The 27,702-nt window shown below is 46.8% G+C and overlaps 1 protein-coding gene across 2 annotated transcripts in view; it reads left to right on the top strand.

The window, feature by feature from the left end:
• Positions 1-27,702, top strand: part of CAPN6 (calpain 6) — a 29,433-nt gene extending 1,731 nt beyond the window's left edge. For both annotated transcript variants that reach the window (XM_003135318.5, XM_021080095.1), the window contains exons 2-13: positions 4,784-4,963; positions 16,301-16,432; positions 17,891-18,099; positions 18,614-18,806; positions 19,614-19,807; positions 20,060-20,137; positions 20,245-20,431; positions 22,386-22,508; positions 22,963-23,165; positions 23,736-23,857; positions 24,695-24,831; positions 25,969-27,702. In XM_003135318.5, the coding sequence (XP_003135366.1) occupies positions 4,799-4,963; positions 16,301-16,432; positions 17,891-18,099; positions 18,614-18,806; positions 19,614-19,807; positions 20,060-20,137; positions 20,245-20,431; positions 22,386-22,508; positions 22,963-23,165; positions 23,736-23,857; positions 24,695-24,831; positions 25,969-26,151 (1,926 nt within the window). In that variant the 5' untranslated portion in view covers positions 4,784-4,798 and the 3' untranslated portion in view covers positions 26,152-27,702. The remainder of the gene's footprint in view (positions 1-4,783; positions 4,964-16,300; positions 16,433-17,890; positions 18,100-18,613; positions 18,807-19,613; positions 19,808-20,059; positions 20,138-20,244; positions 20,432-22,385; positions 22,509-22,962; positions 23,166-23,735; positions 23,858-24,694; positions 24,832-25,968) is intronic.

Here is a 27,702-nt window from a genome sequence, read left to right as displayed (position 1 = left end):
AAGGGGGGGCGGGAAGGGTAGTGGGGCAAGTCAGCCAAAAAGGAGGTGCTCAGGGGCCATTTTATATTGGTCTTTCAAATATTTGTGAGTGTTTCTTTCTTTTTTTTTTTCGTCTTTTTGTCTTTCTAGGGCCGAACCCGCGGCATATGGAGGTTCCCAGGCTAGGGGTGGAAACAGAGCCGTAGTCGCTGGACTGCACCACAGCCACAGCCACGCCAGATCCGAGCTGTGTCTGCGACCTAAAACCACAGCTCACGGCAACACCGGATCCTTAACTCACGGAGCGAGGCCAGGGATCGAACCCGTGTCCTCATGGATGCTAGTCGGGTTCGTTAACTGCTGAGCCACGACGGGAACTCCCTGTGAGTGTCTTAATTTAAAGTATGTAATCTCCTCATTTTCCCACTAAGGACAGAAAAGGGATTTAATTTGCTCAAAATGAGCAGAACTACTACTGCCCTACCTTGGTCTTGCCCTTAAACAGTTAAAAATATGTTCATATTCCTATTTTCATTAGCTCTTCCCAATAACACCTTGAGGTGTGTGGAGCAGCATTTTATTCCCATTGCTCTTACGGGGAAAGTGAGATGTTATATACCCTATGTGGTATCTGGGACTTGATCGTGATCTCCCGACTACCTGCGCTCTTTGCATGATTCTGAATTCTGCAACAATGGAATTCAAGCACTTTTTGCACTCTTTTTTTCTTGGAATTTCTTTGAACAGAGTCTTCTCTCTGGGCAGCACAGATGTGTCCTCTATGAAGCTGGATTGGAGGACTTTCGCCGTCCCTTTCAGATCAGAATATCTGACCGGCCATATGTGCCTGGTAGATAGACGTGTGCCCTAAGTGTGACTGTGCCTCTTCTCTCTGTAACTTGTGGGTGCTGAATTTTGATTACTTCCCCACCGAGCCCCATTTCTCCCATCACACCAACCCCAGGAATGAGGATACAGACAACCGACTGTGGTTCACAGTGGCTGCTCCTTCATGCCAGGGCAGAGTGAAGTCTTCTCTATACAGTTTGCTCTGCAAACTCCTAATAGCTTTGACCTCCACTTTTGCCCCAAGTAGAGCACGAGGGGAAAACTGGGGGAAAGGAGCAACCAGCCAGGAACCACCCCTCGGGGCCATGTTCTCTTCTGCTTAAATGCCCTCCCCTTCCCTCGTGTTTACCCCGTCCCTGCAGACCGGATTTCTTCTCTCAGTTCATAATTCTCTTTAAAAATCTGAGGCAGATTTCACTTGGTAGAGCAAAATCTGGTTCCGACTCTAAGACTGACGCACAGGTAAAGAGCACGGGATTTCCCTCTTAAGAGTTTGTCCAGATTCCCAAGCTTTCCAGTCTAGTGAGTAGCAAAAGCTCCCTCTCCTAACTGCAGCCTTGTGTTCGACGTGGCAGGTCCCCTCAACTTCCCCTGGCGACTCCTAACTCCCCACTCTCTGGAGCCACCCCTGCCACTGGCCTAGGTCCACATGGCCCTTTTCCTACGCTTTCACTAGGTGGTGGGTCCCTATTCCAACAGCATGGCTTAAGATCTTTATTTCAATACAAAAGGCATGCTTTTTTCACCTAACCACCCATAACCCTAGCCCCCAGGACACAAGGTCCCTCTCCTAAGATGTGAGCAAGGTCCCTTTGTTAGCTGAAAGCTCTTTTTGGTTGATCCCCAAAGGCCCAGCTTTGATTCTGTTTACCGACTACTTTTCCTATACGTGGTCTTCAACCCCAAGGCCCTCTGGTCTTCACAGCTGGATGCAAGTTGTTGAGGATGAACCCATCTTTCACCTTTCTGGTTTCCAAAAGTTTTCTGAGACTTAACGAATGAACCCTCAGATGTGAAAAGTTTGGGTTCTCCTATCATCATCAGGCCATGGAAATAAAGGACCTTTTCAATATCCACCATGGCCATAAATTCTAGGCAGAACGCCTCAAAGTTAGGTATCGTGTTTGCTTTGGAGGGTTTTCCTCATTTGAGCTAAAAAAAAAAAAAAAAAAAAAAAAAAAAAAAAAATCCCTTGAAGGAGGCAGTGAGCCAAATCTGGCGTTACACAGATCAGGGTTTGAGTCAGCGCCGCCATTTTCTAGCTGCCCGTTGTCAGAGCTGCCATTTCTGCAGACGCACAATGAAGGGCACAGATAACACCGACCAAACATGGCTGCCGTGAGGACAACGTGAACTGAAGCGTCCACCTCAAACCATACATTGCCACACAAACATGAATCCCCTACGTGAGACATCCAGCCATTCCACCAATATTTCCCAATTCATGGCCGTGCGCCTAGCTCTGTGCCAGGCAGTGAGAGGGCTCGCACTGTGTATTTTGCTTTTTTATGGAGCCCTTTCTACTTATTCAAAATACCTGTACACTCACCATCTCATCCGGGACAGTCACAGTGTAAGGAGCGCAGGATAAATAACCCCACTTCCCTTAGGAGAAAACCGAGGCGCAAAGAAACCAAGGTCACAGCAAACGGAATAGAGTCCTCCCGTGACCTAGTCAGAAATCAAAGTTGAGGACACCTTATTTCTTGTGCGCCCCCGAAGACGGGGGGCCTCACTTAAGAGGTTTAAACTCTCCACACCACCTGTACATTCTGGGTCTGATAAAGTTGACTGGGCTCATTCTGATTTCGAAAAATCAAACCTGATTTTCTTTTCAACTGATGCTCTCTCTGTAGACAGGCCCTCTTTATATAACAGGGTTTCGCTTTGCAGGCTCCCGTCTGCCTCACCATTTGACTGAGTAACGAGAGAGACTGGTGGAGGCAGAGGGCCTTCCCACGGACAGGAAATACTCATTTACCCAAAATGTTCAGGGACTAGGAGGTTCTGGCCAACTAAATATCCCAACTGCCCCTGACGCTACCCCATTTATAGTCCCCAACCTCTGGCAAGCCACCAAACCTTCCAGGAAAAGCAAGAGGCACAGTAGTGTTTGTTATAAATTTGAGCACATGTGAAAATTGGGGTCCATTTGCAAAAGGGTCCAGAAAGGAGCCTGAGCATGCATTGAGATTGGCTCTGATGCTGCTGCTTAATGGAAAACTATTAATGATACCATCTGTGACCTCAAATGCAATGAAATACACTTGAATATTTAAAACTCACGGGCAGACGTCAATCCAATGACTGAAAGCATTTCGGTACTTGCAATGTCCCATAGTCTTCAATATGAAAAACAATTGCCACTAAATAAGGTTATGGAAGAACAGGTTATTTTCAGCTTTTTATTCCTCCGATTCAGAGACAGGGCAAGTTTGTTTACATGTATCGCAGATTGCAAATAATATCGAATTGAATTTTTTATGATTTTCAAATGGGGACACTTCTTTACCAGTAAGGCATTTCAAAGTAATATTGAAGGAACGTGAAATAAGTAGAGCGGTCTGATTAATGTAACACTTTTTATAAAATAGTAAATGCCTCACTATTAATTGCAGACACTCTGACCTTCGCCAGATTTTTTGTTTCAACCCTCATGCAATCATAGCGTATAGACACAGTTATCCTTAAAATGCATTTTTTTAAGAAATTTAAAACCTTACATTCAGTAGATTTTATGATGACTCTTTAAAAAAAAATTTATTATAGTCGATTGACAAAGTTCTGTCAACTTCTGCTGTACAGCAAGGTGACCCAGTTATACATTTATATACATTCTTTTTTCACATTATGCTCCATGTGTTCCATCACAAGTGTTAAAATGCATTTTTGAAATAAGTGGTGTCATGTAAATTTTACAAACCCCCTCTTATTTACCATTGACTGTCATGAGAGGATCATTAAAATCATTACAAGTCTCTCTTTGTGAATCAAGCAAAGCATTGAAAACCCTGTTATCACCCCAAAGCTATTTAAAATCAAATTTGCCTTTCAAATTACCCTCATAAAAACCAGTTGCTCGGGGCATGTGATCCTGGAGCGCTCTGCTCTGATAGACATTGCCTAAAGAGCCACTATATTAATTCTCTACTTAGCCATGTGAGATTTTTTTTTTTTTAAAGAAAAGAAAGCAACAGTGTATTGCCACGGGATAAGAATCTATAGTGCACCAAATTAGCGTAATTGAATTTCAGAGTCTGCCCTTTGTCGCGGGCAAATGATTGCACCCTAGACTTTGAAGAAGAAAGACACAATCTTTCTATCTTTCCTTGTCTTTGGAGGCCATCTGCTGAGCTCCGCTTCTTGCATTAGCCTTCCTGGCCAGTAATAAAAATGCAAAGCTCTTTAATGATAAAAGGGAAGGAATTGTGTAAAAGGGCTTGTTAGAAGTGAAAGGGGCTGCTTCTCCCCTCCTCAAGCACAAAGTGTGTGGCCTCTTTCAGGGCCACACACTTATTCGCTAACTTATTCTGAATTTAATAAAGCAATTTCCCCCCTTTATCTTCGAATTTAGAATTGTTCTCTGCTTGAGCTCCTCCCGGCCAGTGTAAAAAGATCGCCCTTTCAATGATAATGACTCACTTCAACTACCCATCAGAACATTTATTAGCTATTTTTCCAATAAGATTGTTATGGCCCATATTGCCCCATTTGGCAGATGAGGAAAGCGAGGTCCCGAAATGGTTTAGCTGCCTTACCCCGAGCCCCAAACTAACTTGTCACAGAGCCTGGACCCTTCTTTCCTCCCAGATGGTGACTTTTTCTTTAAAGCTAAACTCGAAGTGCTTGGGTCTGGGAATTAATCGCTGGGATGACGACTGTTTGTCTACTCTCAGGTCATCTTTAAAAGACTTGAGAATGTCTTCCTTCGATGACAAGAGTTTTCTCATTCTAGACATAATTTGACATTATGGGTCCCCCCCTGAAGCTCTTCAAAAACCAGAAGTACCAGGAACTGAAGCAGGAATGCATCAGGGATGGAAGACTTTTCTGCGATCCAACCTTTTTGCCTGAGAACGATTCACTTTTCTACAACCGACTGCTTCCCGGGAAAGTGGTGTGGAAACGCCCCCAGGTAACTTGCTTGTTTCCATGTCTGCATCGCTTTCGTGGTAAGGCTACCTGGTCCACTATTTCGCTCACGCAGCCCACTGCATAAAGAGCAGTTTTGAAGACAACATTAAAATGCAAAGTTTCATGGATCTGTGTTTCTGGCTCTAGCTTGAGGGATCTTGCCTTTCAGTCGAATTGTATCAGATTTGGGCATAGACAAAGTACCAAAAAGGGATATGCCAGGCTTGTTCTCTTTTAGAAGTTCTTTTTAGTAAATACGGCAAGGCTTGCTTCTCTACCGAGTTACCTATCACAGCAGCCTCGAGATACTCTCAGGCCGGTGCGGCGAAAAACTCCTTAGATGCTGAGCAAAAGACAGCAGGAACTCTGCAGGGACAAGGTGGTGTCTTGAGTTGGGGAGGGAGACTTCTTTGTAGTTCATCGCCCGTAGCCTCCCGCAGTTAGTGAAGTGGGAGCCAAGGAGAACTGTAGCTCCTTCACCACCTCTTAGTAGTTACTCTGGTTCTCTGTGGAATATCCGGATACTTGTGCCTCTAAAGCAAATCTCAGAACCCTTTCACAAGCCCTAGGTGAGTGGGAGTCAATGTATAACATAACAGGATCATGGAATCTGGGGAGTAAATGGCACCCTGGCTCCAGCTAAAGGATATGACCGGATATCACCTCCTTCCAAAGTGGGTGGCCCAGTACATAGGCTGCAGAGGGCTGTTAGGAATGCAAACTCTTGGGCCTTCACAGGAGCCTGCAGACCTCCTGGTCCTATTTAATGATGTACCTTTTTGTGCCCTCTTATGGAACCGTTTCCGTCAGCAAGCCAGGGTTTGCCCTCTTCACCGAATAAGCTATCACTTTTTACTGGCAAGTTGCACAGCTAAAGGGGGTTCTTAGAAAAGCTGCTTTGGTTTATGTACATTGCCGCCAGGTGGTGCCAAGATACACTGGTCCCTTCAAGGTTCTTGGTTTCTCTGGGACTCAAAGGACATGGCTCCATGTTTGCCCATAAAGTAGGGCAGCCCCTGAGAATATAAGACTTGGAGAAGTTCTCTCCGTCCGAAGGAAGATTACCCTCGGGCTGAGTGTCTGTGCCTCTGGCAGTACAAATCTGGGAAACAGGAGCACTAAATCAGTAAGCAGAGAGGGAAGATTTCCCTTTGGCTAGAAATACATGGAGAAAATAGAAATATGCTGCCTGGGAGCCACTCTCGTGACTGGATGGTGATAATGAGGGGCATCGCTCTTTTTTGACGGTCAGGTAGGAAAGAAGGGAGATCAACAGGGCAGAAGCAGCTGAAAAGAAGGCAGGAAATGGAGGGAGGTTTTCTGCGGGAGAGTGTCTTTTACAAATAGGACAGACTTGGAGTTCCCGTCGTGGCGCACTGGTTAACGAATCTGACTAGGAACCATGAGGTTGCGGGTTCGATCCCTGCCCTTGCTCAGTGGGTTAACGATCCGGCGTTGCCGTGAGCTGTGGGGTAGGTCGCAGATGCGGCTTGGATCTGGCATTGCTGTGGCTGTAGCTGGCGGCTACAGCTCCAATTAGACCCCTGGCCTGGGAATCTCCATATGCCGCGGGAGCGGCCCAAGAAATGGCAAAAAGACAAAAAAATAAAATAAAAATAAACATAGGGCAGACTTGAACATATCTATAGGTCAAGAAGGAAACAGTAAAGAAGAAGAGGTTTAAAGGTGCAAAAGAAAGAGAGAATGATGGATGGAGGTGGGGGTGAGGTCCTGGAGGAGGTGGAAGGAGAACTAATGGGCAGTAAAACTACAAGCCAACATGAAGCTGTTCCCCAGATGTGAACCAAGCCAGCGGTGCTTCCTGTGCTGGCTGGTCTTTAACACATCCTCCCTCCTCTGTCTTGGCTCAGTCCTTTGTCCTTTGCCTTCATCTTCCAAATTCTGTGGATTGAGTCCTAGATGGATTAGCAGGGAAGGAAAAAACTTGATAACCATGGCAATAGTCCATCTTGCCTCTGAGGCAAACAATATGCCTTCCGAGGTGAGGGAGGGTCAGAAAGAGACGATAAATGGCCTTGGGTAGGAAAGGAATCAGCATTTAGCATGTGCTTACGATGGGCCCAGATTCTGTGTTTGCAGTTTTCTATACATTTTTTTTTCATTTCATCCTCATTTGCTTGATTTAGCAAGGTAGGTATCTTAAAAAGCACTGCCATCGTGGCTCAGAGGAAAGGAATCCGCCTAGTATCCATGAGGATTCAGGTTCGATCCCTGGCCTCACTCAGTGGGTTAAGGATCTGGCGTTGCCCTGAGCTGCGGTGTAGGTCACAGACGCAGCTCAGATCCTGCATTGCTGTGGTTGTGGCATAGGCTGGCAGCTCCAGCTCCAATTGGACTCCTAGCCTGGGAACCTCCACATGCTGCAAGTGCAGCCCTTAAAAAAAAAAAAAAAAAAAAAAAGCACTTTGATGTAATTCTTTTTCCTTGGTGTGAAAAATAACGGTAGATGCTATGTTCACTTTGTGGATGAGGAAACTGTCTCAGAGAGCAGGTAAGAATTTTCCCTGGGTCAGACTGCTAATAAGCTGGGATTTGAATCCAGGTTCAAAGTCACTCCAAAGCCTACACTAGTTTTCACTCTACATGTTGCCATATCAGTGCGGTAGATTCACTTGCTTCTTTTTTTGATAAAATAGGTGGCTTCCTGCCAGTGAGTTCTCACCTTCTTCTTCACTATGTTGATGCTGATGTTAATTGACCCATACTCTCCCTTTTGACAGCCTACTCTGAGCTTTGTCTTTTTTTTTTTTTTTTTCCTGTCGTTTTAGGGCCATACCTGCAACATATGGAAGTTCCCAGGCTAGGGGTCAAATATGAGCTGTAGCTGCCAGTCTACAGCCACAGCAACTCGAGATCTGAGCCACATCTGTGACCTACACTACAGCTCACAACACAAGATCCTTAACCCATTGAGCGAGGCCAGGGATCGAACCTGTGTCTCCATGGATGCTGGTCAGATTCATTTCCACTGAACCACGATGGAAACTCCTTTTTTTTTTTTTTTTTTTGAGCTTTATCTTAATTAAGCCCAAAGGGAGATTCAGTTGAGAAACATTTATCGAGCACTTACTCTATGTCAGCCTCTGTGCAAGAGACAGACAATGCCTGGGGTGGGATGGGGGACTTCATTCCAGTTGAGGGGATGGATAAGAGTTAACTAATAAATTAATGCAGGAGAGCGGAAATACTATTTTCAGGCATGGAGACAGTTTATCATGCAGGGTTTTGAAGCAGGGGAGATCACAGCGGATCGGAGTGGTTGGAGAGGGGGCCTCTTGCAGGAAGGAGGGGAAACTACAAGGTTCTGGACCACCATCTGAGTCTCCTCAAAAGGCTGGAGATTCCTTACCAGCCATAGTGGAGGCCAAGCCTGTGGTCAAGAACCACATCAAAGTTCTCTGGCCTCCCATCAGGAAAGCCAAGAGACACCCCGAGGCCTCTGTAAATTGGCTCAGGAAGACCAGATGGGTCAGTGGACTCACCCGCCTCATTGGCAAGGCTGAGATCCTGGTTTGCAGGGCAGCTTATAGACATCTTGTGCCTTGGCATGCCACATAGCCTCATATTCCAGCAGGGTTAATTTCTGAAGTCTCTAAAATGGAAGAAGCAAGCTTAACCCAATATTTTCTTTCTTTCTTTTTATTTTTTATTTCTTCCTTCTTTTGGGCCACTCTGCAGAGTTCCCTGGCCAGGGATCAGATGCGAGCCACAGTTGTGACCCATGCTACAGTTGTGGCAGTGCTGGATCCCTAAGCCACGGTGCTGGGCCAGGGATCGAACTTGCATCCCAGAGCTCCAGAGATGCTGCTGGTCCCCCTGTGCCACAGGGGGAACGCCAATCTGAAATTTTCTGTGTCTTTCCCCTCCCAGCTGAAAAGCCTGCATATCTGTAAGCAGCAGGATTGAGTTCCCCTTCTTTCCACTTGCCCCTTACCTGATGGGTCCTAAAGAGCCACTTTATTTTTTAATTTTTAAATGTTTTAATTAGGGTATAGTCGATTTACAGTGTGGTGCCAATTTTTCCTATACAGCACAGTGACCCAGTTGTACATATCTGTATGTATATTCTTTTCCTCATTCTATCTTCCATCATGTTCTATCCCAGGAGATTGGATATAGTTCCCTGTGCTGTACCATAGGACCTCAGGGCTTATTCACTCTAAATGCAAGAGTTTGCATCTACCAACCCCAAACTTCCCATCCATCTCACTCCCTCCCGCTCCCTCTGGCAACCACAACTCTGTTCTCCATATCTGTGATCTGTTTCTTTTGTGGAGATAGATTCATTAGTGCCCTAATTTAGATTTCACACTTTTTTTTTCTCCTATCCCTGGACAACCTTTTACATTTATTTTTTATTAGAGTATAGTTGATTTTCAGTGTCGAGTCCACTTCTGCTGTACAGCATAGTGACCCAGTCATACATTTACACACATTCCTTTTCTCATACTATTTTCCAACCATGTTCTACCCCAATAGATTGGATCATGTTCCCTGTGCTGCACAGTAGGACCTCTTTAGAGAGACAGGGATTGTGAGAGGGTGTTCCAGTTGTTCACTGCCAGTTCGTCTGCCCATACCCTCCAGAGGCAAATCCTTCTCCTTAATGCCTCCAGGGGTCCACCGACCACAGCTCCTGTCCTAGCTTCCTAGGTATACAGATATATTGCCTGAGACATGTATTCTTGGACTTTCCTGTCCTCTTTGGGTCTTCAGCCTGAAAAGTCTTAGTAGAACTAAGAGCTGAGTTATACCGAGTTACAGTGTGATCATAAGACTGCAGGTAGGATTTTTAGGCTGAAATCTAGCCCCCCAGTTCCTACAGAAACCCTCTTCTCCAGTTCGCTCCAGTTACGCTCCCCTCCTGCTCGCCTCTGGCTTTTTTCCTGACTCATACTCGGTACAATAGCGTCTTAGAATCAGACACGTCTCCAATTAATCTCCAATTAAAATGGAGCAAGGCCTCGTGGGGGTTTGCGCAGCCAGCCGTGGGGGACGCAAGGGCACCTGCCCAAGACCTGTCGGCGCTCCTGGTCAAGTTTTGAGTTCAGTCTCCGCTGCCATTGACCTTGTCCTGGTTTTCTACCAGGGAATACCCTCCCTAGAGCGCATTGCACTCACTCAGGTGGAAAGAGGCTGATGAGGCAAAGGTGGTAGGAATGGAAGGAAAAGTTTGAAAGGAGACATTAGAAGCAGAATGCACATGACCCAGTGTTAAATTGCCTATGTGGGAACAACAGAGGAGGAAACATTTCTCTCTTTATGCTAATAGAAATTTCCAGCACCCAGCTGAGTGTGACATGTCTGTAGAATAGCTTTGGCGTAGACTGTTCATGAATTTCTTTTTCTTCCCAGCGATCACCTGAGTAGCCCGAAGTATTTTCCGCTGTTGACACACGATGAGCGTGGAACGGGCACATACTCTTTCCAGCTATCCTCTTTATTTTAGATTCTGAATTGAAAAACCGCTACCAGCTTTATCAAAGTACAATTTCTATACCACGCAGTTCACCTGCTTTAAGCATTCGAAGCCCTGGTTTTTTAATATGTTTACAGACTTGTGCACACATCCCCACAATCCAGTTTGAGAAGAGGTGCATCAGCCCGATGCAATCCCTTGTGCACACTGGCAGTGAGTAAGCACCCGCCCCCGTCCTTCCACTCCCCACCCCAGTCACAGGCAACAACAAATCCACTTTTGGTTTCTCTCTCGATTTGCCTATTCTGGATAGTTCACTTAAAATGGAATCCCAGAAGTTACTCTTTTTACGAGCAAGGTGTTTTCAAGGGTCACCCATGTTGTAGCTTTTATCTGTTCCTTTTTATTGCTGGATGGTATTCCATTGCATGGATATATACAATTTTTCCCAATAAAGCCGTCTGAGATTTATACCTGGAGTCTCCTAGCAGAAGTCGGAAGGTTTAAATAAGATTATGCAGGAGTTCCCATTGCGGCTCAGAGGGTTAAGAACCTGACTACTATCCATGAGGACACAGGTTCGATTCCCGGCCTCGCTTGGTGGATTAAGGAGCAGGTGTTGCCGTGAGCTGTGGTGTAGGTCACAGAGGTGGCTCGGATCTTGAGTTTCCGTGGCTGTGGTGTAGATCACAGATGTGGCTTGGATCTTGAGTTTCTGTGGCTGTGGTGTAGGTTGGCAGCTATAGCTCCAATTCAACCCCTAGCCGAGGAACTCCCATATGCTGCGGGTGCAGCCCTAAAAAGGAAAAAAAAATGATATAGTGATGTGATAGTTTGGAAGTGGAAGTCAGGCTTAAGCTATTATTCTAAGACCCATATTGAGTTCTCCTTGGAAGGCCTAGGAAGGAAGAGGATGTTTTAACCAAGAAGATCTTCATGCAGAAGCAAAACTCCCCAGCGAGTCAAGTGGGCTTCTCCTGCAGCTGCTTCCAACACTGGCCCCTGAGCCTAGGTTCACCTCTACATGTCCCGTCTGGAGGTGGAACAACCGTCTAAGGATAAGATAACAGCTACCTGGACTAGCTGAGGAAGCCCTCGGGTCCTGAATGGCAGCCCTCAGTCTCCTGGGACTACTTAGAGCCCTGGACATAGTCACAACGTAGCTACCGCAGGGTCCATCTCCCTTGTCTCCATCCCCACAGGACGACTGGGCTGCACGTAGCATTTTGAAAGTGCCACCACTCCTCTGGCTGCTGGATTGCTAGGCTGCCTCTCACTTTGTGGTTCTCGAGGTTTACCCGGGACCTCAGTGTTTATTGTCAGCACATTCCACCGGTGTAAAAAAAAACTTGCAAAAGAGGTGGATGCGACCGGTGCAAAGAGAGCCACGTAGAGTGACATGTGCGGGGCCCCAAGGTTTTTACTCGTGTGCCTCCACCTCCTCCCCCGCCCCCCAGAGGTCTCTGGGAAGGAAGATGAGGTGAGGCCAAGGGGAGGGTCTCTCAATGTTCAGCTAAGAGAACACATGTCCCAGAGACGCTCCTTTGCTTGTCGAAGGCTTTGGCTCCGGGATGGGGGTATGCAGAGAGCATTCCAGGGTTTCCTCTTGGTGCTCAACTTCCTCGTTGTGTGTTCCCCTCGAAGAAATTATGTTGCCTTGACGTACAGCCCAGTTCAAGGATCACATCGATTGCCAACACAGCTGGGAACCATTAGGGGTTAAGCAACCTTCCCCACCTCTCAAGCCACCCAAATATATGACTGTGTGACTTGCGAGCCCTCCTCCGACTCCGCTCCCTACCGTTTCAGTAGAGCTGGGGCTGAAAGGTCCCATCTGCGCTCTGCACCTCAGCTTCAGCTTAAAGAAAAATGTCTTGCTTCCTCAGCCCTCCAGGGTACCCAGTTGTCCAAATCTAGGGGGAAATTCAAAAAATAGCCATTGCGTTGTTTTCAAATGTGTCACCCTCAAAGTCCATTTGGCTGATAGATGTGCATTGGCTCATTACCCTTTCCTCTTTACTACCTCCTTAGTGGCTTTCTGGTCTTTCACTTCCTTAAAGAGGTTAAGCAAAAAAGGCAGCTTAATGAAAAAATGTTCTCCCATGTTTTGCATCATGGTGCTGACATACAGAGAGATTGATTCATATTTAGTGGATTAAATTGAGGCGATTAAGGCTCATTGGTGATATTTAGCCTGGACCCAAAAGCTAAGACATAAGTTAAGCCAGTCTTCCAGAACGATGGCGAGCATTTAAGTGAGCATTAAGCAAAGCGGCGCAAAGCCCTGGGAGGGAGGACTGAGAGCCTCGCAATGTTATCCTTGACGTGGTGGCCATTGATCAACCTGAAGGCCGAGGGATGGGCCAGCTGAGGTTTGGAGGTTCCTTCCCTAACTGTATGTGGTTCCAAAGACCCTAAAACTTTAATCCTAATTCTACTAAGTAGCTGGATGAGAGGAGGGGCAAGTAACTGCCCTTCTCCGAGCCTGTTTCCCCATTTGTAAAATAAACAGGTTGACTAAATTGTCTCTAAATGCCTTCCACATTTGACGGTCGCTGGACTGTTAACTTATATTTAAAGAAATCATTGTTAAATGGCCATCCGTCTTGTATAAAGAGTGATGAAGTAAAATTGGGGCATGCGCCAGTTTAGGAGAGGAAATGAAAAATACGGTGGTTTTGTTGCCCGAATGTATATTCGTATATTCTCCCATGATTACGCACAGCTTTGCACACACACACACACACACACACACTATATATAAAATCACATTCAGCTTAGTCGACAGGAGAATAATTGCCAGTTTCTCAATTTGAGTACTGTTTACATGTTCTTTTGCTTATTTATGTGATCCTTTATGTCTTAAATAGAAGTTGACATGCCAAAAGTATTTGCTGAGCCTAGATCCCTGCTGTGAATGAACGCCTTGTAGAAATTCAAGACACTGTAGTGTAACCCCAACCACTAATGACTCTATGTAAAACCAGCAAATAATTTGCCTTAATAATTGAAAAGCACACTTTCCCACATACGGTTGTTCGCTTTATTGTTTTTTCATGCTAGGAAACTATTGTATGCATCATCTACATCCAAGAAATCCCTGTATAATTTTACTTCTTGCTCCAAATAAAATGGTAAAATGGTAACACCTGGCCCAGAAAGGAAAAACTGCATGGAGTTTCATCTTTTTTTTTTTTTTTTTTTTTTGCTTTTTAGGGCCACACTCATGGCATGTGGAGGTTACCAGGCTAGGGGTCAAATCGGAGCTAGAGCTGCCGGCCTATGCAACAGGCAAGGCAACTCCGCATCCGACCTGCATCTGTGACCTACACCACAGCTCATGGCAGCTCGGGATCCCGGACCCACTGAGGGAGGCCAGGGATTGAACTCGCATCCTCACGGTTACTAGTCGGATTCATTTCCGCTGAGCCATGATGGGAACTCCTAGTTTCATCTTAAAAAGGGCAAAGAAACAATCAGCAGAGAAGGAATATCGGGATCTGATTCACCTAACACACCTATTTTATGTTTAATAAGTGAAAAAACAGGCAGCTCACAAGTCATTTAAAAAACTAAGTAAGATAGAAGTCTTCTCCTAAGACAAAAAAGCCATGATGAGACACCAGACATGCATCTAAAAAATAAGACCAGAAAATTCAAAGCTGACAACTCACCTAACGCTCTCCTTTTGGCAGAGGGATGACCAATTAATCTTCAGTTTGGACTTGTCCTTGCCCAGAGTGTCTATTCCTTTCCAGAGTTATTTTGGCTTTTAAAGAATATATGGAATGTTTCATTCTGTAGACCAGACCCTTCATCAAGGAGAATTATGTCCATTAAAAAAAAAAAGAGAGAGAGGTTTGAGAACCAGAAAAACATAGCTGTCTCGATTTAATAATTTTCTAAAGAATATATGTCTAGATTTTCTTTCCATTTGGGACCAGGATTTATTTCTGCTGGGTAAGCAGAATGTCAAGGCACTGGCCAACGGCCTCCTCCACGAAGCTGTCTCTCCATCTCCCCAAGACTTCCGTGGTATTTCCTGCCTTTGAAGTTTGCAAGTGCTGACACCCTGAGGCACAAAACCTGTCTTCAGTTATATGGTGTCACGTATGTGACTATGCCTTCGGCCATGCTTGTCTCTCTATTGGTTATGCCTCCATATCTCTCCCCTGTCCTACTGGCTAACTCTGGTCATTCCTTTTTTTTTTTTTTGTCTTTTCTGTCTTTTTAGGGCCTCACCCATGGCATATGGAGGTTCCCAGGCTAGGGGTCTAATCAGAGCTATTGCTGCCGGCCTATGCCAGAGCCACAGCAACACCAGATCCGAGCCACGTCTGTGACCTACACCACAGCTCACAGCAACACCAGATCCTTAACCCACTGAGCGAGGTCAGGGATCGAACCCACGACCTCATGGTTCCTAGTAGGATTCGTTTCTGCTGCGCCACTATGGGAACTCCTGGTTATTCTTTTTCTTAAATTATTTTTTTTATCAAAGGTATAGCGGATTTACAATGTTCTATCAATCTCTGCTGTAAGCAAAGGGATCTAGTCATGCATTTTGTATATATAAATATATATAAATATATATTTATATATATACACACATTCCTTTTCTCATATTATCTTCTTCTGTGTTCTATCACAAGTGATTGGATATAGTTCCCTGTGCTATACAACAGGACCTCATTGCTTATCCATTTTTCTTTTGTCTTTTGTCTTTTTAGGGCTGCATCCACAACATATGGAGGTTCCCAGGCTAGGATCTCGGAGCAACAGCTGCCAGCCTACACCAGAGACACAGCAACGCCAGATCCAAGCCGCATCTGTGACCCACACCACAGCTCACGGCAACGCCGGATCCCTAACCCACTGAGCAAGGCCAGGGATCGAACCCACAACCTCATGGTTCCTAGTCAGATTCCTTTCTGCCATGCCACGACGGGAACTCCTGCTTATCCATTCTAAATGTAATAGCTTGCATCTACTAACTCTGGTCATTCTTAAGGCTTCCATGTGAGAATTTCCCACCCCTACTCCATCTATTCTGTTTACCACCAGGGAAACTTTGGGGATCCTTCCCTTAGGCATTAGTTCTACTTTGAAAATGCCTCTGCCATACCCCCCTTTATACAATGTCGTGATTGTATTATTTTGGGTCTCATTTTCCTACTTGCAATGAGAATGGCACAGCTAATGATATGATGGGGAAAGCCATACACATACGCCCCAAACAATACTGCTCCCTACTCTGTCCAGGTTCCCTCAGAACATGTACTGTGGGAAAAGAGTGTGTGCTGAAGTGCTCCTGTGAGTGGCCCATCACCACCTGCTATTAGTGCTGCTGCCATCTGTATTCATTCAAAGATGTGGGGAAATCTAGTTGCCATGGAGACGGCTGTTGCCTTTGCTTTATGATAGCAAAGGGCCTCACGTGTAAGGTCTCCTAACTCATTTTCCTAGCGAGGGAGAAGCATTAATGTGCACCTCCATCGGGCCTTGTCTTTTAAATGCAACCCCTCTTCCAAGCATAGGCACTTCAGAAAACTCTCATCCCGACAAAGAGGATCAGAATGTGATTGGCTGATCCCTCGTTTTCCTCTTTACAAGCTCCCTGCTGCAGTGGGAACTCTTCTAGGTAGCTATGCCTGTGGGCTCCCACCAGTGCATCTCAGCCTGCCTCCTCGCATCCCCTCCTGCTATTTCTGTGGCTAGATGATCTACTGCTTTGCGTTTTTCCTTGAACTGCCCCACCCCCAACTTTCCCTTTATCCCACCTGTGGACATCTTGGTCATCCTTCAACCTCTTCTGTGAAGTCTGTCCTGCGAGCTGAGCTCACACTGACTCTTGGGAAACACTTCCGAGACTCTTAGAACCAATTATTGTATCCACAGGACATCTGCGATGATCCCCGTCTGATTGTGGGCAATATCAGCAACCACCAGCTGATCCAAGGGAGACTGGGACACAAGCCAATGGTCTCTGCGTTTTCCTGTTTGGCTGTTCAGGAGTCTCACTGGACAAAGGTATTCCCCCTCCTATGGGACCTCACTCAGTTTCCACCTTCTTTTTTATTAATCCGTTTTATTTTATTTTTATTTTTCATTTGCAAATGTGTGGAATTTCCTGGGCCAGGCATCGAACCCATGCCACAATAGTAACCCAAGCCAAAGCAATGACAAAGCCAGGTCCTTAATCCACCAGGCCACCAGGGAACTCTTCTGTTTCTATCTTCTTATCTTCTTTAGTAACTTTAGGAGAAGTCACCTCATAGCTTTTTTAGATTGCTTAATTCCTGAAGCCAGAAGTATTAACTAGGTGATTTCCTTCCATTTTATTATGAGAATTTTCACAAATACAGGAAGTTGAAAGAATCTTACAGTGAGCACCCATATACTCAGTGAGATCCTACCACTAACATTTTGCTCTATTAGCTTTGTCACACATATTAGTTGACCTTTTGTCACTTGCAGTACCTTGACTCAGTAGCTCCCCATACTTGTGTTCTCTGTACCTACTGGGGTAAAAAGCCAGCAGGGAAGTCACTAACAGATATGCATAAAAGAAAAGATGAGAAAGAAGAAAATAGATCCTTGAAAATGTTCTCATAAATGATTAAAAGTTCAGTGCAATGAACGACTTTTGATGAAGTTAGAACATTTTCTTTAGAAAAACAGTTTTAGAAGACTAACGTGCAATTCTATTTAAAAAGGGGACTTTCCCCAATGTAATTTTATTCAAGGTGTGAATAAAATCTACATACAGTCATAGACTCTGCATGAACTCTCTACAGTAGACCGTTAAAAACAAACCACAGGGGGCCTTGTGTTTTGATTGATTTTGCTTTTTTTTTTTTTTTGCCTATTTGCCATTTCTGGAGCCACTCCCACGGCATATGGAGGTTCCCAGGCTAGGGGTCGAATCGAAGCTGTAGCCACTGGCCTACGCCAGAGCCACAGCAACGCAGGATCCGAGCCATGTAAGTGACCTACACCACAGCTCACAGCAACACCGGATCCTTAACCCACTGAGCAAGGCCAGGGATCGAACCCGCAACCTCCTGGTTCCTAGTTGGATTCGTTAACCACTGAGCCACGACAGGAAGTCCTGATTTTGCTTTTTAAAATGCCTTGTTTATGTGGTTAAACATGCAACCATGATTGTGTGTGTGTAGGCAGTTTCTCATGATTGATTTTGTAGATTATCTATGGGAAATAATTTAACCTGTAACTTGCCACCCCAGTCACCCTGTGTGTCTTCAAGGCAGGCATGGTAATACTATCCTCAACCAAACAGAACTGAAGAAGCAAAAACTGTGGGAAAAAAAGTGCCCTATCAGGGATTTCCTAACCTAGACCCGAGCCAAGTGTATTTGATGTGCTTCCTGTGGCCCCATCGATTTGCCAGAAGTCAACTGTCATCTCAATATCTGAATATGGTCTGGTGAATAACAGTTGATTGATTGACTGTTCTTATACTTACAGACAATTCCCAACCATAAGGAACAGGAATGGGACCCTCGAAAACTAGATAAATATGCTGGGATATTTCACTTCCGTTTCTGGCATTTTGGAGAATGGACTGAGGTGGTGATTGATGACTTGCTGCCCACCATCAATGGAGACCTCGTTTTCTCCTTCTCCACCTCCATGAACGAGTTCTGGAATGCTCTACTGGAAAAAGCTTATGCCAAGTAAGGCGGGGGGTTGGCTAATCGATGGTCCAGGTACATGAAGAAAGGAGGGTGACATTTGCCCTTGAGAGTTCATGTTCTACCAGCTTCACCATGGACTTTAAATTGGATAGAATATCAGTTAGATCCAAGACATGGTTTGGGACCTGGGAATGGCCCTCTGTAATCCCAGATGAGAAAGACATCAGCTGTTCCAATTTCCATTCAAGCCCTACCTGCTCCCAGGTGCCCTTTCCTGCTACTGATCCACAGATCACATGGCATTATGGGTCCAGATTTTCTCCTTGTCTAACGCTTACCTGTAGAAAGAAGTTTCTGTGTGAACTGTCATAGATGAGCATAGCCTATGCTTAGAAATCTGACTGTATTCTCAAAATATCTCTCACTTCATACCTAGAGACAAGCTGGCTGATAAAGGATGAACTGGGCAAGGGCAGTTCTAATTTGGGGGAACGAGATGTCCTTGACCTGGAAGAATAAATTTGCCAAGATAACTTTGCCTCTCTGCTCCCAGGCTGCTCGGCTGTTACGAAGCCCTCGATGGGTTGACCACCACTGATATTATAGTGGACTTTACTGGCACGTTGGCCGAAACTGTTGACATGCAGAAGGGCAGATACACCGAGCTGGTTGAGGAGAAGTACAAGCTGTTTGGAGAGCTGTACAAAACCTTTACCAAAGGAGGTCTGATCTGTTGCTCCATTGAGGTTTGTATTCACCTCGAACACTCTTTGCTCACTTCTGGCAGAGGAGACCACCCCGTTTAGTGGGGAGCATCACCCTTTCCCTGGAGACGATCTAGGACCAGCCATTATGAGACTCGGAGAGCCAACAATAGGCACCGAGCCCTGGCGCAGAGGCTGAGAAACTTTAACCTGTTATCCTTTGTACCAGTCATCCATCTGGGGGCTGCTGCAGCCTCCAAGCTGATGTAAATAACTGCTGCTACATTAGTCCTCCTGCCTCTGCTCCTGGGTGTGGAGGTTATAAATCAGCTCCATCAAATCGTAATTCTCTCCTTATCAATGTACTACTGTGGGTCGTTTGAATTGTTTGAGTTCTTACACTAAATCCTTTATTTCCTTTCCTTGGATTGCTTTTTTTTTCCTTATTTTTTTTTAGGGCCACACCTGCGGCATATGGAAGTTCCCAGGCTAGGGGTCAAATTGGAGCCGCAGCTGCAGTCCTACGCCACAGCCACAGCAATGCCGGATCCGAGCCGTGTCTGTGACCTACGCCACAGCTCATGGCAACGCCAGATCCTTAACGCACTAAGCAAGGCCAGGGACAGCACCCACATCCTCATGGATGCTAGTCAGGATGGTAATCTACTGAGCCACCACGGGAATGCCTCCTTGGCTTGCTTGGTGTCAAGTTAGGCAGCGGGATCAAATTTCCATCAGCATAAGAGAACTAGCTTCAGCCACACTGGGGTGTAGCAATCAAGGAAGAGGAGGAGCCAGACCTTGGGTCTCCTGATTCTTGTGCCCTTACATATCTTTCTTTGTTCTCAGTCACCTAATCAGGAGGAACAAGAAGTTGAAACTGATTGGGGTCTACTGAAGGGCCATACCTACACCATGACTGATATTCGCAAGATCCGTCTGGGAGAAAGACTTGTGGAAGTCTTCAGTACTGAGAAGCTGTACATGGTTCGCCTGAGGAACCCCTTGGGAAGACAGGAATGGAGTGGCCCCTGGAGTGAGATGTGAGCGACCTTCCCCTTTGCTGCATCCACAAAGCCCTATGTGTTCTCTCATCCCCATCCCTCCAGACTGCTAGTGGGCTGTCAATGCTTAGTGACATCTGTGGGTCCTTCTTGGGCATGGGGTCTGTGACTTGGCCAGAGGTGAGACAAAGCCGCCCTAAGACTCCTGCATTCTATTCCTTGGGCATCCTGCTTACTATAGGAAGTCAATGGCAGACATTATGGCTCATTCCTCTGTACGTTTGCCTTTAGTTCTGAAGAGTGGCAGCAACTGACGGCAGCAGACCGCAAGAACCTGGGCCTTGTCATGTCTGATGATGGAGAGTTTTGGTGAGGAGAGTTCTTCTGGGCTCAGGGAGTTGGGGCTTCCACGTGGAACTCCAAGGTGTAGGTATGAGGTACCATCTGCATTTCTTTCCTGTGCTCCTTCCACTCAGGATGAGCCTGGAGGACTTTTGCCGCAACTTCCATGAACTGAGTGTCTGCCGCAACGTGAACAACCCTATTTTTGGCCGCAAGGAGCTGGAATCGGTGGTGGGATGCTGGACTGTGGATGATGATCCCCTGATGAACCGCTCCGGAGGCTGCTATAACAACCGGGATACCTTCCTGCAGAATCCCCAGGTTGGAATCAGGTTCATTCTCTTTGCCTCCAAGTTATCAAGGCAATAGGAAGGCAGGTGTCACCCTGGAGTACTTCTTTGACATCAGTGCAGTTTGCAGCTATTGCATTATAGCCATCAACCGAGATGGGCAGGGAGTGGCTCGATGCTGGTACAGCACAGCAGAATGTCTCTTTGCAGAGACGCTCCTTGGCTCCACTATCAAACCCGAGCCGCCTCCTCCGGCTGCCTCTCTCCTGGGCATGTTGCTGGGTAGGACTCTGTGACACTCTCCGCTTCCTTGTGATGGGCTCACGTTGGAGAGAAAGCAGCTGCTCTCTGATACTTTCTCCACTTTCTCAATTCTTTTTCGTTACTTTGCTGCCCAGTTGCTCTCTTGGATGCACATTTACTATATGTGTCCTCTTTCTCATGCAGGTGATCCTTCTGAACCTCCCTTTATGCCTCCCTTTTCGCATCTAGAATACCAGGTCCTTCTTCCTAGGATTTGAATTGCTACCCTGTCAATGACCCCATTCCATCCATTTCCAAGTACAATGCTATTCCAGGTGACACATCAGAGGTCAAGCCCAGGCGTACCTCAAGCACAAAATCCGAACCTCCAAAGCCTGAACCTATAATACCTTGATGGTTTTATCCCCACATGTGCTGATGAGCCAGCCCACAGGAGACAAGAATAATGACTGTATTGCAGCCTTACATGGGTGTGTCTTTTCTTTCCTCCTTGGCCAGCCATTCTGAAGGATGCTAAGGCTGGTGGGCTGATTTACTTAATTCCTACTTTTCTCTATCCCTTTCGCCTTAATTGTCCCTAAAGAGAAGAGAGCTCCTTTTACCACCTCCCTTCATTTGTAATCTTGGAAATGCTTTAATTATCAAGCACATATAACCACACGGGGGACATGGCCTCTTTGTTTCGCTGTTGAAGTGTCTGCTCAGGATGGACCTATGGGGGCCTTGTGAGCCTATGGCTCTGTATCTGTTTCCTGTTTCTTGCTAGGAGGGAGAGAAAGAGTGAGAAGAGAGCAAGAGAAAGAGAAAAACAAAGAGACACACAGAGAGACAGAGACAGAGAGAGACAGAGACAGAGGCGGGGAGAAAAATCTGATGCCTTATTTCCCAAAGACACCATGATTCTCCACGTGATGTTTGTAAAGTCTGTAGCACAGACCTGCAGCTTCCCTAAAATAGTGATGGCAAAGCATCCATTCGCCAAGGAAATAGATCCAGCCTCTTCCACCAGCCGCCCATCTGGAGTGGCCACAGGAGGCTAGCCTAGGGGGATGTTGCAATATTAGGCTAAGTCAAGCAAGAATGCTTTCTGTTTTTATAGATTCTTAAAGTTTCCTACGTACAGCTTTCCAAAACAGGGGGACAATTAAAAAAAGCCCAAGATCCAGAGTTCCCGTCATGGCTCAGTGGAAATGAATCTGACTAACATCCATGAGGATGTGGGTTTGATCCCTGGCCTCGCTCAGTGGGTCGGGGATCCAGCGTTGCTGTGAGCTGTGGTGTAGATCACAGATGCGGCTCGGATCTGTGGTGTAGGCCGGCAGCTACAGCTTCAATTCGACCCCCTAGTCTGGGAACCTCCATATTCTGTGGGTGCAGCCCTAAAAAGACAAAAGACAAAACAAAACAAAACAAAAAAACCAAAAAAACGAAAAACAACAACCCAAGATCCTACCTAGAATTTATTAAAACAAAGTATACTCTCTTTGGCATCAAAGGCCTAGGCAAGAAGTTGTCTCAACATGTGTTGAATGCCATGGGGAGATGCAAGCATGAGGATAGACCCTCAGTGAGTCAATGAATTATCTGGTCTGGTCAGTGGCAAAGTCCAGAAAATAACCCAAGTCTGTGCTTTGCAAGGTAGCATTTTCTTCCCTGACATTTGAGCTGGCGTATCTGAAATGGAAGTCTAACTAAGCTCCTCGGTGGACTCTTTCCCTTAGTACATCTTCACTGTGCCCGAGGATGGGCACAAGGTCATCATGTCTCTGCAGCAAAAGGACCTGCGTACTTACCGCCGCATGGGAAGACCCGACAATTACATCATCGGCTTTGAGCTCTTCAAGGTAAGAATGGGCCTTTGGAGCCGAGAGAGTGACGGCAAACAGCATCCATCTTAAGATGGCTTGGGCTTAGAGGAATTTAAAAAAGAGGTCCAAGGGAGCTCCCGTTGTGGTTCAGCAGTAATGAACCCAACTAGGATCCACACAGGATGCGGGTTCGATCCCTGGCCTTGCTCAGTGGGTTAAGGATCTGGCATGGCTGTGAGCTGTGGTGTAGGTCGCAGATGAGGCTCAGATTCCCTGTTGCTGTGGCTATGGCATATGGCACTACAGCTTCAATTAGACCCCTAGCTTGGGAACTTTTACATGCCACAGGTGCAGCCCTAAAAAGCGGAAAAAAAAAAAAAAAAGTCCAGGCGTAAAGAAAGTAGAGGACCTTGGCTCTCAGCTCTTCCAAACCCCCGAAGCATGACTGGAGTGGAGTGGAGTGGAGCATTTCCTTCCCTTTCATTTCCAGGTGGAGATGAACCGCAAATTCCGCCTCCACCACCTCTACATCCAGGAGCGTGCGGGGACTTCCACTTACATTGACACGCGCACCGTGTTTCTGAGCAAGTACCTGAAGAAGGGCAACTACGTGCTTGTCCCCACCATGTTCCAGCATGGCCGCACCAGCGAGTTTCTCCTGAGAATCTTCTCCGAAGTGCCTGTCCAGCTCAGGTGCCATTTCCTCGGCCAGCCCTGCAAACTCCTGTTCTCTGCTTTGCACCCCGAGCCCTGACCCCCTAGGCCCCCTCCCCGCTAGGCAGACACGCAAATGGACAACTTGTTCAAGTCAAGACTTCAGTGAACCCATGGTGGGAGAAATATTTCCCAGCCTGGGGTGGGTGATGAGAAATTCCCCGGGGAGGGTCTGGGCTCCAGAGCTCTGAGCTACCATTTAAGGAGAACGGGTCTATAGCCTAAGCTTTTCCACTTATATTTTATCTTCTGTTCTCTGGCTGACTCGCTCCTCTCTGAAACAGCTGGCACTCCTCACTGCTCCTCTATTATGTTCTGAGCGCTGGGTCACCAAAGCCACCTTTTCACCCCAGCCCTGCCTCCTCTGATCTTTATCTGCTGGGCCTTAAAGCAAGGGGAAAGCAAAACATACTCGTAAAACATAAGCCCTGTCTGAGGAGGAATGGGCTAGGTTGCGCGGCATTTCATGTTTTTCAACAACAAGGTCTGCCTATCTCCTCATCAAAGGGCATTCGTCATCACGGACATGTCTTCTTTTTGATGTTCCAGGGAGCTGACTCTGGACATGCCCAAGATGTCCTGCTGGAATCTGGCTCGTGGCTACCCGAAGGTAGTCACCCAGATCACAGTGCACAGCGCTGAGGGCCTGGAGAAGAAGTATGCCAATGAAAGTAAGAACCGGAGTTCCGGTCGTGGCGCAGTGATTAACGAATCCGACTAGGAACCATGAGGTTGCGGGTTCGGTCCCTGCCCTTGCTCAGTGGGTTAACGATCCGGCGTTGCCGTGAGCTGTGGTGTAGGTTGCAGACGCGGCTCGGATCCCGCGTTGCTGTGGCTCTGGCGTAGGCCGGTGGCTACAGCTCCGATTGGACCCCTAGCCTGGGAACCTCCATGTGCCGCGGGAGCAGCCCAAGAAATAGCAAAAAGACAAAAAAAAAAGAAAGTAAGAACCACAGGGGTGTCTGGGAAAGCGAAATGCAGCACCACGCAGTGCAGAGATGGTTAGAAAAGATGGTCCCCGATGATGCTCGCCTGTGGTCATTCCAGTGTCAGGAAGTCCGGATGGCTGTCAACCATGGCAGAAAATGGGATATAAACTATTCTTATAGAAAGTGTAGGAATTCCCATGGTGGCTCAGTGGGTTAAGAACCTGATTAGCATCTGTGAGGATGCAAGCTCGATCTCTGGCCTTGCTCAGTGGGTTAAGGATCCGGCATTGCTGTGAGCTGCGGTGTAGGTCACAGACACGGCTTGGATCCAGCATTGCTGTGGCTCTGGCGTAGGTCGGCAGCTGCAGCTCCAATCTGACCCCTAGCCTGAGACCTTCCATATACTGCAGGTGTGACCCCCCCCCCCAGAAAAAAGGAAGTAGGAATCAAAGTCATTCTGGTACCTGGGTGCAGGTGTTATGCTGTTAGTCCCAGAATAGACTTAGTGAGATAGTTGCTTGACTATCTAGAAAGAGAACTTCAATCACTGTGTTAAAAATAAATGTGACTTTGTTGCAGCTGTAAACCCATATTTGGTCATCAAGTGCGGGAAGGAAGAAGTTCGTTCTCCCGTCCAAAAGAATACTGTTCACGCCATTTTTGACACCCAGGCCATATTCTACAGAAGGACCACTGACATTCCTATTATAGTGCAGGTAAGAATGTGGACAGGGATCCTCACGGTGGCTCATGTTCGGTACTAGGGTACTAGATGGTCCAAGGGCCTCACAGATGTCAAAGATACGAAGCCAGCCTTATCCTGGTTTTGTGTTTGTTTATTTGATACTCAAAGACACCTCCCACCAGACACCATCACTGACTTCCTTAATTGTCTCCCTCCTCAATATCCTCTCCTCTGTTTATTTCATTGTGAGCAGAAGCCCATGTGCTGGCAGAGACACGTGTTAAAATCCCATGTGGGGGAGCATGTGCCAGTTCAGATGCCCCTGATCAAGCCTGGTCAGGAAGGACCACTCTAGTCTGGCTGTTTTTTGGACTTAATGCTTCTGATCAGCTACTTTCAGGTGGCTATCTCGTAGGTCAAGATTGATCCTGAGCTTTCTTGCAGGCTTTTCATCTTTAGTCTTTGAGGTGCTCTCTCCTTAGCCAGAGAGGTATCAGGAAAGATCAGCTTTTGATTTTTTTTTTTTAAGGGCTGCACTCACAACAGATGAGAGTTCTCAGGCTAGGAGTCGAATCAGAGTCACAGCTACCGGCCTACACAACAGCCACAGCCATGCCAGATCTGAGCCGTGTCTGCAACCTACACCACAGCTCAGGGCAACACCAGATCCTTAACCCACTGAGCGAAGCCAGGGATTGAACCTGCATCCTCATGAGTGCTGGTCGGGTTCGTTACTGCTAAGCCACAACGGGAACTCCGGCCCTTGATTTCTTTTTTTCTTTCTTTTTTTTTTTTTTTTTTTTTTGTCTTTTTGCCATTTCTAGGGTCGCTCCCATGGCATATGGAGGTTCCCAGGCTAGGGGTCTAACGGAGGTACAGCTGCCAGCCTACACCAGAGCCACAGCAATGCAGGATCCAAGCCTCGTCTGCAACCTACACCACAGCTCATGGCAACGCCAGATCCTTAACCCACTGAGCAAGGCCAGGGATCAAACCCGCAACCTCATGGTTCCTAGTCGGATTCGTTAACCACTGCGCCACGACGGGAACTCCCTGGCCCTTGATTTTTAAAGAGACCTGCCTAAGCCTGGCATTAGGTTCTAGAGGCCACTGGGTAAGAGGGGTGCTCATCTTCACTCTCTAGAAGGCTACTCTCTTGTCTCTCCAGGTCTGGAACAGACGAAAATTCTGCGATCAGTTCTTGGGACAGGTAACTCTGGATGCCGACCCCAGTGACTGCCGTGATCTGAAGTCCCTGTACCTGCGTAAGAAGGGTGGCCCGACTGCCAAAGTTAAACAAGGCCACATCAGCTTCAAGGTTATTTCCAGTGATGACCTCACCGAGCTCTAAATCTCCAGCTCCAGAGAATTCTGACAGAGCTTTCCCATCTTTTAATTTTTCTGTCAGATGCTAGATCTTATCTAAGATTCTTAATCTTTTGAAAGAAAGAAATTCACAGTAATTAACTTTTCCTTTCTTCTGATCAGTTCCCCATACCTCCCGATCCGAGTAGCAGAAGTAGCTACATAACCTATATACCTCCAGCAGCTGGACAGGGGGAGGTGACAGTCCTATGTGGAGATCAGACAGATGTTTGGCCAGGACAGATCTCTAGGGCTTCCGGGGGTGAGAGTTAAGCAGGACAGCAACAATAGCCTGGACACCCTGCCGATGTCTTTGCTGTTTTCAGGTGCCCAATATAACTCCCCTGTAGGGCCTGTTGAGGAAGGAGAAGGGGTGCTCGAGGCCAAGCAGGTCTAGCCTGACATCCCAGCTCCCGCCTGAACGCTTACAGATGTCCCAGCAGCGTTTTACCCAGCAGCCAGAGCCTGTTTAGACGTCCCCAGCCCTTACCGCCACCACCGCCACCATCACCAGTCACCGCCTCCGGAGGAACTGGAGTCCTGCCCTCACCCAAGTCACCCCCCCACAGTAGGTTTTACCTTCATGTTGAGGAAGCTTCCTAGGTGCTTAATCAAGGGCCGGAGCTCGGCGAGGCTCAGACAGTGGGCAGGGCCCGAGCTCCAGCCCCAGTGGAAGCCAGCTGTGTGCCACACGAGGGAAAAGCGGAAGAAGCTGCAGTGGGAGACAAAGCCTCGGTCCCCCACCCATCCACACACACCTACACTCACACACGCGCACATGGGCGCGCACGAACTACCGTTCAGGCAGTCAGTGGGCAAGAGAAAGGAGGAATAAGGACCACACACACTGCAAGGATGCGAGAACTCCACCCAGGCCCAGTCCAGCCAGTTTGGGGCCCCTGACTGCAATGTGAAACCTCCTGCTGCTGCTAGGTTTATAAACAAGCCCCTTGTCCTGTGCCTCCTAATATCAGTGGTACTGAAGTCCCCATCTGGGGGCTTGAGACTCTGGGAGCCCAGCCCAGACGCCTCAAGCTTTTTTCTCTCAGTTTGGGAAGCTTCACTCCCTTGGGGGTGTTTGTGTGCCCTCTTGGTTTTTTTTTTGTTTGTTTGTTTGTTTTTGTTTTTTGGGTTTTTTTTTTTTTTTTTGGTTCTTTCAGTCCTTCTATGGAATTTTCTCTGAAGTCAATCATTCTGAAATGTTCTTCCCTTCAGTTCATCTATCAGCATCCTACCCATCCTTCAAGGCCCAGCATAGATGCCACCTCCTCCATGAAGCCTTTCCCCACTGCCCCCACCCCCACCTCCTACAATATTTCAATGCTTCTGCAATGATGAATGAGATAAAATAGTTGTAGTCTTTAGTCTAGTCCAGCACGCAATCATTTAAAAAATTAATTTGTAGGATTTTCCTAGCACGCTCCTTCTCCTACCGTGTTCTTCAGTCTGTATAACTTCTGCGGTGCCTTCACCACACTGCCTTACGTAATCCGAACCACAATAAAATTCACATTCAATAAACTGACCAGTCTTTTTA

This window comes from Sus scrofa, chromosome X (genome assembly GCF_000003025.6).
Source record: "Sus scrofa isolate TJ Tabasco breed Duroc chromosome X, Sscrofa11.1, whole genome shotgun sequence".
Taxonomy (NCBI): Eukaryota; Metazoa; Chordata; class Mammalia; order Artiodactyla; family Suidae; genus Sus; species Sus scrofa.
Note: the sequence above shows the minus strand (reverse complement) of the source record. Positions and strands in the feature narration are given on the sequence as shown.